A 15755-nucleotide genomic window follows, 5' to 3' on the forward strand; every position below is an offset into this window, starting at 1 on the left:
GCAGCATTGAAGCACGCCTCTAGATTGATGACTGCTATATTTTCTGAGGAATAAGATATCATTTTACATGAATCCTGCTATGACCATATGTAAGGAACAGCAGGAGTGGTTGTGAATTCATTTTGTCAAAGGAAATAAAGAGCATTGATAAATGAGCAGAACAATGACATGTAAAACGGCTTTTTGTCGGGATTAACACCCCCCCCCCCCCCCACCTAAAAAAAATGTACTTGGGTCCTCCACGTTTTATTTTTTATTTGTTGTGTCAGTGGCATAATGCATGACATAGGACATAAGACACCTTACCATGACGGTATTAATCTGGAATGCTTTTAGAAAGGAACACAACCATAATCACTGTTGAGACATGCTATGTCCCAGTTGCAATCAGGATCACAACAGCCTCTGCTCATAGATGCTAATATCTCTCTGACAACATGGGAGCCACGCAACAGCCAACACGATCAACAAACCCTTCAGTGCCTAATAATGATCTGTGCTAAAGCACTCCAGCAGAAGCCTGCCTACCAAAGTTCCATTAGTAATACACAGGAAAGTGAGTCTGAGGTATGTAATATGGGCACCATATTGTTTTCTTTTTCCATCTTAGCATGATAGAAATATGTAACTGGTTTGCGTCGAACATTTCAGAGGATGTTATTAAGTAGCCAAGTAGAAGGTAACTACTTCCAGTTTAGCCATGATCCAAAAGAACGGATAAATTTTGTTGAAATAAAACCTACTTGAACTTACTTAAATTACATTCTCGCATTCTTACATTCTGCATTTGTTTTTATTAATTGTAAATGTCACACTAGTGCATTATTTGTAACTCACAAAAAGCAAATAATGTAAGTCAGCGTCACATGACCGATAACAGACCAAATGTGTCACCACAAAACAGCTGCCACAGTGTATTTAACAGTGTGCTCCATATACATTAGCTAACTTTCTTTTATCTTCCAAATGGATTGGACAATCACAGTTCAATAAGGATGAGTAAGGAATTTACTTATCATTTCAAGGAATCATCATACCATTCACTTTAAATGCTGTAATAATATCATAGAAAACTTATGAAACAGTTAGATGAAGCACCCTGATGCTCACAAATACGAGCCAGTTTTTTTGAATCGCTATGCCACCCTTGTCTGTATACCCTTATAATAAAAATTTATATGCCAGCTGAGAGAAGTGTACTATTAACTGAACAGTTAGATTTATGGATATGAATTAACAGATTTTCAAGGAAGCTGTACTAGCAGCAACTGAGCTTACATTAATTCCTCTTTGAAGAATTGCTATTTAACCATTCAATATTTTTAATTAAATTAGAATACCCTGTGCACCATGTTTACCACACATGATGTCCATTAAAGACAGTTCATTAAAAAATGAAACTCTTGTATCTACAGGTAATATATTCCAGTTTCATTTCATATGGAATGGGAATACAGGTGAAAGAGGTGATCATGTTTCTGCACAAATTACATGCATTTTTGCATTACTTTCAAATATTTATGTCTCATCCATAAGAGACTTATTAATACTTTCTGTTAACTAAACTTATCACAAATAGTTTACACATTTAGGAGGAAGTACCATTTTTTGAAATTTAACTCTCAACTCACATTATAAAGACCTACTCTGAAACAGTATTTACTTACCTCATTAAGTTGGTACACAAGTAATTCCTGCTATTCAGCTGTGTGTCCTAGGAATGTGAACAGGTACACACAAGTACAGTTGCAAATAAAACTGAACTAACCCTGAATTCCACACTTAAGTTGTACTTTGTGGTCTCCCTTGACTGTAATGAACTTTGTGAGCCAATATATTATCTGTGTCAGACTAAGTGAAAAAAAATCTATGTTTACAAAATCTACACAACAAATTATGATTTTAAATTAAACTAAAACCAAATGCAGCTAAAAAAACATAATAGTTGTGAGAGAGGACAATAGACATACAGAAAGAGAGAGAGAGAGAGAGAGAGAGAGAGAGAGAGAGAGAGAGAGAGATAGAGAGAGAATTTCAACACTTCAAACAAGGAGTTCTTTCGCCCTGAAGGACAGAAGCACACAGCTGTAGAGAGACTTTTTCGAAGATCACATGGAACTGTCACTCAGGGTCCTGAATAAAAGAGAGCGGGGTGGGGCAAGATGTACATTCAGGTTCCCGTTTTTTAGTGTGATATCTGGATGCAACATCTTCCATCTGAAACCTTGAAAGTACCTTTCTTCTATTTCTCTGGACACACAAATACCTTTGTCTAATACTATAAATTATTTTGCCTCTCTGCTGAGACTGTCACCCTCCACCTGCTTCTCTGCAAAGTTGGGAGGCCATGCTTGTTGGTAATAAAATATTAAAACATATATGAAACAGTGTTTTAGAGAGGGCTGTTACTATTTTGTTTTATCATGAAGCTCTGTAAAATTATTTATGCACCATAGTTTCCCAGAGTACTGTGTGTTTATGCCTCTCACCTTGTCAATAGCATACGAAAAAGGAAGGGTGTGAGGGGCAAGCCAGGCAGGTTGGGAGACAAGAGATCACATATCACCAAGCAAAATTATACACTCCTGCTCCCAGTAGTCAAACTACAGGTATCCTATAGTACTTACTTTGTTGACAAAATAAATATATAAGGACATTTACTTTCAATAACCATCTTTTTTTCGCTTCCATAAAAACACAATCCTCAGAGTGTAATGAACATTTGACATCAAGGTTCTCGCAGACAAAACATTTGGGAGGGGAGGGTGGGGGGGGGGGGGGATGCATGGGAATGGAGAGGAGGAGGAGGAGGATGGAAATTCCTTGCATATTTTTGAGAGTTAATTGAGAAGCTTCTTGAAGCACCTTCCAAATCAGATTTTCTGGTAGTTCTCAGACACTATTTAGCTTCTGGTCTAAACATGCAGGATTCCATATGCAATATTCCTGAATACTGTGTGCGGGTGTGTTCTGAACCATCTCTCTTATAGATCAAGTGCAGTCCCCAGAACTGTACAAAATAACTGGGAACTTTTAACTGATTTACTTAAGAGAGAGTCTGTATGGTCATTAATGCTTCCATAACATTTGGCTTTATCTTTAACCCCCCCCCCGAAATATACAATACAGAATGGTGGTCACTGTGTTATGCTAATGAGTAAATATTTTTTTAAAGTCCATATCAGTAGTTCAGTACACAGAACTTGAGGATGGCATGTTGAGAGCCAGAACCTCATTCTGCCGGCAATGTTTCCTTGGTGGGAAGACTAGGATCAATACATATTAGACAAGTGTGTGTGTGTGTGTGTGTGTGTGTGTGTGTGTGTGTGTGTGTGTGTGTGTGTGGGGGGGGGGGGGGGGGGGGGGGCAAATTTTAGGAATGTAACACACACGATTCCAGACAGCTGGAACTGTCAGATCATTTTCTCTGAGACAACTTTTTTAAATTTAGAGATTATTATTAAATTTAGAGATGTACAAATTGAATGTGGTTGTAAATTTCTCAGTACATCATAACAAGATTACTTAACTTGAGAAGACAAGGAAGGCAAGCCACACGTGGCAGTGATGACTTCGCAAAGCATTGGCTCTTTCTCCACAATATGTATATTGCAGTAAAATGTCATACAATGCCTTTCATTATTTTCGAATTTCCCAAGCAATGGAACCAGAAGTTCATCTTGATGAGACAGTTTTCATAAACAGTAAAAATATTAATCATTCATACAAACTCGGGCACTAATGACCATAGCAGTTTTGCGCCCTAAAACCAAAACAATAATATAAAAAATTTCATACAAACGATAACCTAGAAGTAACTCTGCTTTCAGTGCCATCACCGATTTCTGACCTACTTCACTACCACCTAGCATTCTCTTAACAAATATTATTGCAAGATCATTCCTGTTTCACACATTACAACATTCACTATTTGTCAGACATTTTGATGGAATAAGGTCATGGAAAGCCACAGTCAGTCAGTACTTCAATACACAGGAAATAAACTGATGGTCCTCACATCTAGGTTGGGAATAGCAGCAAAAGCTTAACTATGCCATATTTCCATTGCATGCTCTATTTTGTTTCAAAATGCTTACAAAACTTCAGCAACCCATTACTCAGTATTTAAAAACATACATGACATATATAAAAATGGAGACAGAATGTGATAAAACAAGCAGTGTTAGTCTTCAGAAATATTAAGCGATGTTGGACAATACTCCTTCATATATGCGCAGTACTGAAAATATATGGTAACAACATTCCAAAGCCATGCACAAAAACAGCAAGCAATCATTCATGCAAACTTAGTAAGAAATGTCAAACCTTACTCTCTCGAAAGTGGGATAGTACTAGCAGCACCAGACAAACACAGATCACATTTGCCAGTTAGTTCTTGTATAAAATGTCCTCTCCCCCCTCCCCCTACCCACTGGCCCTCTGAAGTGGTATACTAAAAAGCAAAGTCGATCTCATGTCAGTTACGGGTAAACTGAGATACAAAACATTATTTAACAACTAGCAAGTCAAACAATTCTCATCTGAATTGCCACTGTCGCACACACTCTTGGGCAATCTATACTGTTCAATGCCTTGGTTATATGCGTACCAACTGCTAATTACACCAGTTGTTCAGCATTCCTTGCATTAAATTTATCAGTTAAATATATACTTAAACCAATAAGATATCAACTATTTCCTCATGTAATGGTAGCCATCATTGTTTAACTGGCAGGAAAAATTGGGAATATGATACATGATATTTATCAGAAGAAAAAATTTACACTGAGAACACTGGCAATATGAAAAATGCACAAATATACTATTCTGTGAAAGCTGCACAACAAAGATTAATCTACACTATACAACTATCCACAGAATAGGTCTGCTCAGTTATTTTACTTACCATTCCTTTTGTCAGGATCCATACCGAGTTTTTTCATACCCTCTCGAACCTCCTCTAAGTCCCTGGAACTTGCCTGGAATGTGTCTGACACAAACTCGTGAGAGGGGCTGTCTGCAGGTGCTTGTTCCGCAACAGGTACTTCATGGGGTTGGGGTTTTGCTACATAAGACAAACAGCCAACATCGACATTCACAGCAAATTATGGGGGTGAATAATGGAAACAGTGCAAGCAAACACTGAAAACATGCACTCTGTAAAAATAAAACTTCAAATTCATGCCACTTAATACAATTTGACAGCTACTACTAGTCTCTTTTACTCAGTTTCCAACATTAAAAAACTAATAAATATGGAAAGGTATTATTACCTACCAATAGTGCATATTATTCTGTACCACTAGCTACAACACTGATATCATGATTTACACAGCATTTCTACAAGTTATTTCTGTCTACATAAAGGTAACTGCACTCAAATGAGCTAAACTCTCCTGAATAATATATAAAGTGAGCAGTTTGTGACTACAAAATTGTCTTTTTCTCACCCTTTCAATTATCCACAGAAGTGTGTCATAGAGTATGACGCAAACAGAATGAAAAATATATTTCTCAACACTGCTGATGGAAAATCAAGAGGCTAAAAGATAAAAGGCAGTGTAGTTTCATATGTACTTCCTTGCATCATGAAACAAAACTGTTGAAAAGGTTCACTCTACGAGAGTAACTAAAACATCATATTTTTATTTCAAGGTGCAATTCACATTACAGGAACAATTAAAATCTTTCAGTGAGACTAATACTTTTGTTCCACAGCAAAATTACAGGGTGGTGGTTGATGGCACCAGTTATAAAACTTGAATACATTCTTACACACAGTCAACTCTAGAAGGAAGTTATAATGGCCATAAGACTGACATGTCACTGACACATTAACTTCTTAAATGCATGGAAACCATCACCAGCAATATAAAATATATGGAATTACAAGGTGTTGGAGAAGTATGTGGTAAAATCTGTACATGGAAATGCTTCATTGTGATGAAAATCTTAAAATACAGTTCTTACATACGTGTTGGAGACGTATAAGTTCTAACAAGAACACATGGAGCGTATTGGTATGTCATTTTGTTGGTCAAATTACTGTTACAATTTCTTTCATTAATTACATTTGTGTGAACATAAAATGAACTCAATTTTTACATATTCCATCGTATTCAATACCGCTCTATGTAGACACAATAATGATTTGTTGAACCATTTCCTCTCATTTAGTGCACAGTAATTTTTTTTTTTGGCCAGGTTTTATAGCCAGTATGATTTGTACATAATAGCATTCAATGTAGTGGTACATTTAACATCACAAAATCAAATTATATTAAATGAAACAAACTGTTACGAACATGAAATGTGACAATGAATTGCGTACCAGCTTACAACTTCTTCAAAACAACACCCAAAAACAATTTTTTTAAGTAACTCGACGATTTTCTGTTTGGTATACAGAATCACTTGAGTTACACAAAAATTGTAATTTTTCATATAACACAGAGAGGGATCAGCTTCCACAGCACACCTTCAGCTTCACTTCTCACCAAATGGCAAATCAAATACTCACAGAAAGAAGAGGAAGCAGCATTAGGGTTTCACATGGTATACAAGTGATGGGGTCATGAGAGAGAGAGAGAGAGAGAGAGAGAGAGAGAGAGAGAGAGAGAGAGAGAAAGTGGTAAAGATAGTGCCAGTGTTCTTTTCAAAGGAACCATACCAGACTTTTCCTTCGGCAGTTTAGGGAAATCACAGAAAAATCTGTATCTGGATTGTCAGGCGCATATTTGAAGCCTAGTACAGTGTTTTAGCATTACCTCATGAAGTAATAGTGCACACTGAATGGTGCTAAGTGAAATTAAGTGATTGAATCCTTTATACAAAATGAACTGTTTGCAGCATAATTACGGTGTATAATGTAGAAGAAATAAACAAACAGGAAAGTATGAAAAAAATGAATATTTACTAGTAATTCATGAATTCTTTTAGTGGTGTAATCCTGAGATGCTCAGCAATTCAAATAATGTGTTCTCTATCCCGAACTACAAAGTGCAGCATTGTGTGTCACTGCTGTCACAATGTCATTGTTGTTGGTGGTGCTGTTTTTAAGGCCAAAATTCATGAGCAACTGTGTCCATAAGGGACATGTAAGCTTTGCCTTTAATTGCAGGGCACTTTCTTTGTTAATCAGCCAGAAAAAGAGTTCCAGCAACGATCTGTATTTCCTCAGACCTGTCAGTTATGCTGGGAACATTTCTTTCCACTTCAAAAAGTAAGTAATAATATTACAGATAGGTGATTACATATTTCTGATAGTTTGATGATAGCCTTTTATGGATGAGTGCCAGTAATTCCTAGAGAAGAATTTCTTGACATGGTCTTCTAGAAATGCCTAACTGCATGTATCATTATGGTAGAAACTTTTCTGACACATTAATAACTCCTCTGCCATTCCAGTTCCACAATATCTATAATATTTCTAGTTCTTATGACACCTATGTTGTTGTTGTTGTTGTTGTTCCCCCAGTGTTACTGTTATAAACATTAATTGCAGAAGAGCAAAAATTATGACTGTTCGGTGTTAAATCTTTAATTAGTATGAAGGAAGTGCCTAAACAACTTTCTATTTGAAAGTTTATTACATACAGCACGGTATTAAACTATGGTAACCTGATTTTATGCTGTCTTCCAAAAAACAAGAAGAAATCGTGTACTGCATGCACCCTATTATTTCCGGTTTTTGTTTCAGTCGGGAGTTATAGTTACCTAGTAAACTGTTCCATCAGTCTCTTTGTTCCAAAGAGAATGTTACTTCCTTAAGTTAAAGCTGGAAAATAACTGATAAACCAGTGCAATGGTTTAAACAGTAGATGCCAATGAGTCTGGAAGATTTTTCATATTTAAACATTGCACTAGCCTTCAAACAAGTCATCTGTATGGCAGACACTCTCTTCACACACTGTAAAGAAATAAGAGGGAGCTACACCAGTACTTCAACATTTCATAGGAACAGCCGTGAATATAGGTCCAAATTACTGTGTATGCAGGACTCAAAAAAGCAGACAGAGAATCACTCTTCACAAGAGATGAGGATTTCAGCTATCACCAAGTTTAAAAATGGCACACGTGTTCACAGAGTTCTGTACATAATGATTGTAGAATCCACTTCACAAATCAAGAATTAACTTGGGTAATCAGCTGCAAATTTGTGTTAGTGTAACATAACACCTTCGAAAGTACTGACTGGTGAGAAAATAATGAAAAAGAGACAGTTGGACCGAGATACAATTTTTCATATCACTATTTTGTGGAAGGCTTTACAATTAAAAGACAAAATGCTAATGAGTGTATACAGTATTGTATAAAAAATGTATCAAAACAACTCTGCAAATTAAATGCTTTACCACAGTGTAGTACACAAAGCACCTGAGTGTTTGTCATAAACTGCAAGATTGCTATCGAATGATATGACAGATTTTGTGTGCACAGCTTTGAAATTGAGGAACAATACTGGTTAGAGGATGAAATCCAGCAACAACAGTCCCAATGATAGATAAGAATTCATTCCCACATGAGAAGGCAAGCAATTTAATCAGCAAAGGAATTCTTGCACATATCTACGATGAGGAGTCAGTATATTTTGACAATACACTAAATAACCTTCAGTACAAGTAGAAGGCACTACCAGAGTGATGTGCCCCTGTTTTGGTAGCAAAAAATACAATACAGTTGTAAAATATGTTATGACACATTGTCAGTAAATTAATTACTGGGATGACACTTTTACAGTAGAGAGATATAGAAATAAGCTTTGAAACAAATGTTAAAATTGAAAAGCCCATGAAACTCTGTACATGCTTACATCATAAAACTTAGAAATTTTATTTTTACTTCTGTAATCTACAACATTATCTTTTTTAATCTTAATATCTAATAAACACAATTATTTTAGAAAAAGCTAATTGTGATGAAGACCAGAACAGGACATGAGTTACAATCCAGTAATTTTCAGAGACAAACTGAACTCTCACGACAAAACACTTTTCGTTGAAAGATCAGGAGACTACAGAAATGCTGATGGAACAGTAAATAAAAGGATCAAACCAATATAAAAAATGTTTACTTCTCAGCTGAGAATAATGGTAATGTGGTAATGTGAAATTTTGCCCCAGCAATAAGCAATGAAGATACTTTCTCAAAGTACACAGTTGCTGTATGCTAAACTGTGCACATTTGCCAGAATATCACCATTAAGAGCTGAATGTGGCACTCTGCTAAATCTGAAGGTGCAAGAAATGGACATGTGTCCCAATGGACCTACTGATAACAAACAGACCCGAACTTTTCGACTCTGTAAGTACAGAACAGGGAATCAGTGATCATAAGGCCGTTGCAGCATTCCTGAATATGGAAGTTAATAGGAATATAAAAAAAAGGGAGGAAGGTTTATCTGTTTAGCAAGAGTAATACAAGGCAGATTTCAGACTACCTAACAGATCAAAACGAAAATTTCTGTTCCGACACTGACAATGTTGAGTGTTTATGGAAAAAGTTCAAGGCAATCGTAAAATGCATTTTAGACACATATGTGCCGAGTAAAACTGTGAGGGACGGGAAAAACCCACCGTGGTTCAACAACAAAGCTAGGAAACTACTGCGAAAGCAAAGAGAGCTTCACTGCAAATTTAAACGCAGCCAAAACCTCTCAGACAAACAGAAGCTAAACGATGTCAAAGTTAGCGTAAGGAGGGCTATGCGTGAAGCGTTCAGTGAATTCGAAAGTAAAATTCTATGTACCGACTTGACAGAAAATCCTAGGAAGTTCTGGTCTTACATTAAATCAGTAAGTGGCTCGTAACAGCATATCCAGACACTCTGGGATGATGATGGCATTGAAACAGAGGATGACACGCATAAAGCTGAAATACTAAACACCCATTTCCAAAGCTGTTTCACAGAGGAAGACCGCACTGCAGTTCCTTCTCTAAATCCTCGCACAAACGAAAAAATGGCTGACATCGAAATAAGTGTCCAAGGAATAGAAAAGCAACTGGAATCACTCAACAGAGGAAAGTCCACTGGACCTGACAGGATACCAATTCGATTCTACACAGAACACGCGAAAGAACTTGCCCCCCTTCTAACAGCCGTGTACCGCAAGTCTCTAGAGGAATGGAAGGTTCCAAATGATTGGAAAAGAGCACAGGTAGTCCCAGTTTTCAAGAAGGGTCATCGAGCAGATGCGCAAAACTATAGACCTATATCTCTGACTTCCATCTGTTGTAGAATTTTAGAACATGTTTTTTGCTCGAGTATCATGTCATTTTTGGAAACCCAGAATCTACTCTGTAGGAATCAACATGGATTCCGGAAACAGTGATCGTGTGAGACCCAACTCGCTTTATTTGTTCATGAGACCCAGAAAATATTAGATACAGGCTCCCAGGTAGATGCTATTTTCCTTGACTTCCGGAAGGCATTCGATACAGTTCCGCACTGTCGCCTGATAAACAAAGTAAGAGCCTACGGAATATCAGACCAGCTGTGTGGCTGGATTGAAGAGTTTTTAGCAAACAGAACACAGCATGTTGTTATCAATGGAGAGATGTTTACAGACGTTAAAGTAACCTCTGGCATGCCACAGGGGAGTGTTATGGGACCATTGCTTTTCACAACATATATATAAATGACCCAGTAGATAGTGTCGGAAGTTCCATGTGGCTTTTCGCGGATGATGCTGTAGTATACAGAGAAGTCGCAGCATTAGAAAATTGTAGCGAATTGCAGGGAGATCTGCAGCGGATAGGCACTTGGTGCAGGGAGTGGCAACTGACCCTTAACATAGACAAATGTAATGTATTGCGAATACATAGAAAGAAGGATCCTTTATTGTATGATTATAGCAGAACAAACACTGGTAGTAGTTACTTCTGTAAAATATCTGGGAGTATGCATGCGGAACGATTTGAAGTGGAATGATCATATAAAATCAATTGCTGGTAAGGCGGGTACCAGGTTGAGATTCATTGGGAGAGTCCTTAGAAAATGTAGTCCATCAACAAAGGAGGTGGCTTACAAAACACTCGTTCGACCTATACTGGAGTATTGCTCATCAGTGTGGGATCCATACCAGATCGGGTTGACGGAGGAGATAGAGAAGATCCAAAGAAGAGTGGCGCGTTGCATCACAGGGTTATTTGGTAACCATGATAGCGTTACGGAGATGTTTAGCAAACTCAAGTGGCAGACTCTGCAAGAGAGGCGCTCTGCATCGCGGTGTAGCTTGCTCGCCAGGTTACAAGAGGGTGCGTTTCTGGATGAGGTATCGAATATATTGCTTCTCCCTACTTATACCTCCCGAGGAGATCACGAATGTAAAATTAGAGAGATTCGAGTGCGAACGGAGGCTTTCAGACAGTCGTTCTTTCCTCGAGCAATACGCAACTGGAACAGAAAAGGGAGGTAATGACAGTGGTACGTGAAGTGCCCTCCGCCACACACCGTTGGGTGGCTTGCAGACTATAAATGTAGATGTAGATGTAGAATAATGAATCATATCTATGAATACTATCTGCAGTGGGATGGCTGATCAGATAAGAAACACCAAGATATAAATAAATCATGTTGTTCTGATGAAAAAATGGAATTTTGACCACTTACAGACTTTCAAAATTGCATGTAAATTTGGCTGTGAAAATGTAGACAAGAAGATAATTTCATTCAAGTAATGTACTGTATAATTTTAAGCACTATGCAGTTTGTTACATCAAGCAATGCATTAACAGACAGCATATGGTTCTCACTATTACACACATCTGCACAGATTGTTGATAAGTATAGGTACAGTTCATAAATGTTGAGGAAGATTTACACTATGTGATATCTGAAACTATTTGACACACTCCACTGATTATCTATAATGTCAGTGTTAACCCTAGTCTTTGATACAATCCTTAATTTCTGGTTTTATGTCACTATACTGCACAAAATTACCAATCTGATCACATTAAACTCCTTCAGCAGAACAAGATTCTTGTACAACTGTATAACACTGTAAATATACATAATGAATTAAGAAACAGTAACAGTGAAAGTGAAAAAAGATTCTGCATCTGAATATGTCTTCATCAGGGAGATGTTGACATGCCTCATAGTAAGATGGAGAATATATTGGTGATTTTTGTAAAAGAGACATAAAAAAAAGAAAGGAAAGAAAAACAACACATACAACAAATACAACATTGAAAAGTTGATGAGTGGTATTAAAAGATTTCTTTTTATGTCAGTTCTGCTTCCTGACAGGAATTACCAGGCCATTTAATTGTAATTAAAGAACAGGTCCCCACAATCAAGGTAGTTGAAGAAATTGTGAAAAACCACATACATCAAAACCTGCACATATTGCATCCAATGATTATTGTGTCAGAAGATACAAAGTGAAAAGGAGACAGGTCATGTTATAGCATCTAATTTCAGAACATAAAAGATAATTACTGCTGCAATCCCATGGTGATGAGGCAAATGAAATCATAATTTGGTGGACGATTACAGGATTGTTTCATGGTCTTTACAGCCTACAAGTCCAAATGTCATATGCGAAGTTACTTGCACTGCATTGTGATTATTTAAAAGTTGTCAGATAAATGAAAAGTATTGCTGTTAAGTACATTATGTTCAGTAAATTCAATTCAATGACAGCTCATTCAAACAGCTAAGAATTAATGCACTCTTTGGAGTGTTGTTCAACTTTCTAATTAACACAAAAAATTATATAACCAATTTTTGTTTCTTTGTAGGTATCTCTCTGCAGTCCTAGTACACACTGAAATCCCTACAGCACAGTACCATAATACTTTGCTACAACAGCCCATACAAAATGTTGCAGTCCATTGATAAAGGGGAGTACTGTCCAGTAATTTGTTTCCTGCATTTGAAGGGGAACACTGCTGCAAAATTCATGCTGAGTTGGTGGATCTGTACAGCAATGATGCACCATCATACAGTGAGGTCAAATAAGTCTGAATGATAAAGAACAAAGTAGCAGAACATTTGTGAAAACCTTGACAAACTGAGGATTTCAAGAGACATGGACAAACCGTCACTTTTAGATCAGCGTACCAAAATCAAGGTGAAAGTGGAAAAAATTAAAATTGGTCATTCATCAATTTTTGACATTTTGCACAAAATTTTGAACATGATGAATAACATTACCTACTGGGTTCTGTAACTGTTTACACCTATTCAAAACACCCACAACATCAAGGCAGCAACTAAATTGTGGCAGGTGCCTCGGGCCAATCAAAATCACTTTTTCAGTAGCGCAGTCATCATGGATTAATACTGGATACATCACAATGACCATGAGACCAAGGAGCAAAGCAGTCGGCAGTAACATGTGGATTCACAACGATCCCTCAAGCAAGATGATGGCGAGTGTTTTGGGGATGCCATGGTGTTGTGCAACAGCCTATGTTCACAAGGGGCAAATCAATACAGGCAAATGCTGTGGAAATTCCTTGACAAGGATGTGGGAAGCTGTTACGACACATCATGTTAGGAGACTGTCCAAGGGGTTGCTTTTGCTCCACGACAGTGCCCCACCTCATTCTGCACATGACAGTCACATATGCTGTTTCTTTGGGCTATCAAATTTTGCCTCACCCTCTCATATTCTCCTGACTTCTATCTGTTTTCCAGGATGACAAACCCATTGCGTAGCACCATCCAAGTATGATGAGATGGTAATTTTGTAAATGGATAATTTCTTGAACAGCCAAGATATAGATTTCTACAACCAAGGTTTCCACCAAGTCAGCCATCACGAGGAAAAAAAGTGGTGGACTGAAGACTGAATATGTGAGAAGGACAAACACCATCACTAAGTTTCATAGTCCTAATTTGTTTTTTTTTTTTTTTTTTTTTTTCCCATGGTGATATTTATTGATGACTAACTGTCTAACATCTCTTCACCTCCAGAGCTGCAGTTCGTGGCTTTGTCCTTGTGTCCTAAAATGCAGTCATTAGTTTTATCTGAATCTGTCCCTGGAGATTACATTCTCTGCTAATTGTGTCATGGGGACAATCTGTTGCCCTATACTAATATGTGAACCTTGTAATGCAGTTGAGTAAAATGTTTTCTTGATACAATCTCTGTTTATCCTGCTCCTTCTCAGGGAGCGAATCACAGCTTACACTGTAAGTTACATTAACAAGAGACTTGAGCTAACAGAAACGCAATACCCAAATTTGGAAGAAGGAAATCTGAGGACTTTTAGTACCCTTGCTTAAATAGAGCCAGCAGAACTCTCCTATCTGTTCTTATTGCACTCCTCCTAATAATTTTTGTTTTCTTTACATATTTTTCAATTTATGTATATTTTCCAAGTAATATACATGTGGCAGGTACTGAAATATCTGAATACCTTTACTATTCTTTCCCCACTTGGATTCATTATTCAAGGCATTGTTTTCAGTATGCTGACTCCAGCGCTGTATCTAGTTTTACTGGAAATCTTGTTAATCAAAATATACAAATCATTGAACTTTCTACTACACTATGACTGTCACTTTTGTGAGAGTTAATCTGCATTTACAGAAATAATGACACCACTCATCGGGAAGACTGGCAGTCCAAATTATCAGTATTGTACTTCAGTTTCAGTGAAACTAATTAATTTCCGAGATAACTAACACTAGCACTCATGACCAACTACATACTAAAGTGTAGTGAACCGGCCATGTATGAGCATATTATTGTGAGCCTGAATGGTATACTGCAGCAACACTGACAGCAGGTAGGCATAGGATGATGTTATTGTAGTAATTCAACAATGTCAATGCAGTATTGCAAGTCAGGTTAGCTCGATGAAACAGTTGACAGAGCTGAGCGATAGTGCACGAGTTTGCGCAGCAAGGGGCAAGGCAGAGTTCCACATTGGTAGTGGCGTTTCAGGATACACAACTGTTAAAAGTGCACATGCGCAACAAGCATACCGTTACCGAATTTTACTGGGCTTATTCTTAGTCTCACAGCCCTACCAGGATGCCGAGGCTGTGCCAAGCGATATCACTACATGGAACTGCCTGTATTCATCACCAGTTCAAGGCCACGGTAGGGCAACAGATATGGCATCATCAAGAGTACCCAATGCTCACATAAAATTCTTGCTGCCAGCTTACAAAATGTGGACTCTGGCGCATGGCAAAGGCTCTGCGTCAGCAACTCGGGGTGTGCTAGCTGCCAGCCCAGCAGAACTCAGAAGCCAGCTGGCCACTGACCTAGTGTACTACACAGTGCAGATGTCACAATTACGAACTTGTAAACTTTGCAGCTCCCTTTCTCTGAAGCCTCCTGCCCCCTCCCTCCCCCCCTTCCTCATCCATCATCCACTCGTACCAACCTGGTTCACAGCTACAGCTGCAGCTCCCAGCACTGGATGCTCTACAGCAGTTTTTGCCTGAGCTTTTCAGATTCCAACCTTTATCATCACACTTTTGTTGGCCTGGATTTTATGCAAAAGCTGACATAATTCACTAACTGACTAAAGCATTAATTAATAATTCTGCATAATGTACTGTAATTATCAATATGGTGCTTGTACCTGTAAATGTGGTATTTTTAACATGGATGGGTAAAACTGTTTCATATTCTTCAACTGTCACATAGTTCATAAACTGAGTTACTGTTAATATTTATAGTTCATCCAAAATGGAAAAATCTAACTTAGGCATTTTTCAAATGATTATGTGCTTTTTGTGATCAAAGTATGTTCTTCAAGTAGTCTGAAGCCAACAAATTTTTTCAC

The 15755-nt window shown here is 37.7% G+C and overlaps 1 protein-coding gene across 4 annotated transcripts in view; it reads right to left on the reverse strand.

The window, feature by feature from the left end:
- Window positions 1–15755, reverse strand: part of LOC126470411 (synapse-associated protein 1) — a 336806-nt gene that overhangs the window by 7830 nt on the left and 313221 nt on the right. For all 4 annotated transcript variants that reach the window (XM_050098263.1, XM_050098262.1, XM_050098265.1 and 1 more), the window contains exon 8: window positions 4907–5065. In XM_050098263.1, the coding sequence (XP_049954220.1) occupies window positions 4907–5065 (159 nt within the window). The remainder of the gene's footprint in view (window positions 1–4906; window positions 5066–15755) is intronic.

This window comes from Schistocerca serialis, chromosome 3 (assembly GCF_023864345.2).
Source record: "Schistocerca serialis cubense isolate TAMUIC-IGC-003099 chromosome 3, iqSchSeri2.2, whole genome shotgun sequence".
NCBI classification, from domain to species: domain Eukaryota; kingdom Metazoa; phylum Arthropoda; class Insecta; order Orthoptera; family Acrididae; genus Schistocerca; species Schistocerca serialis.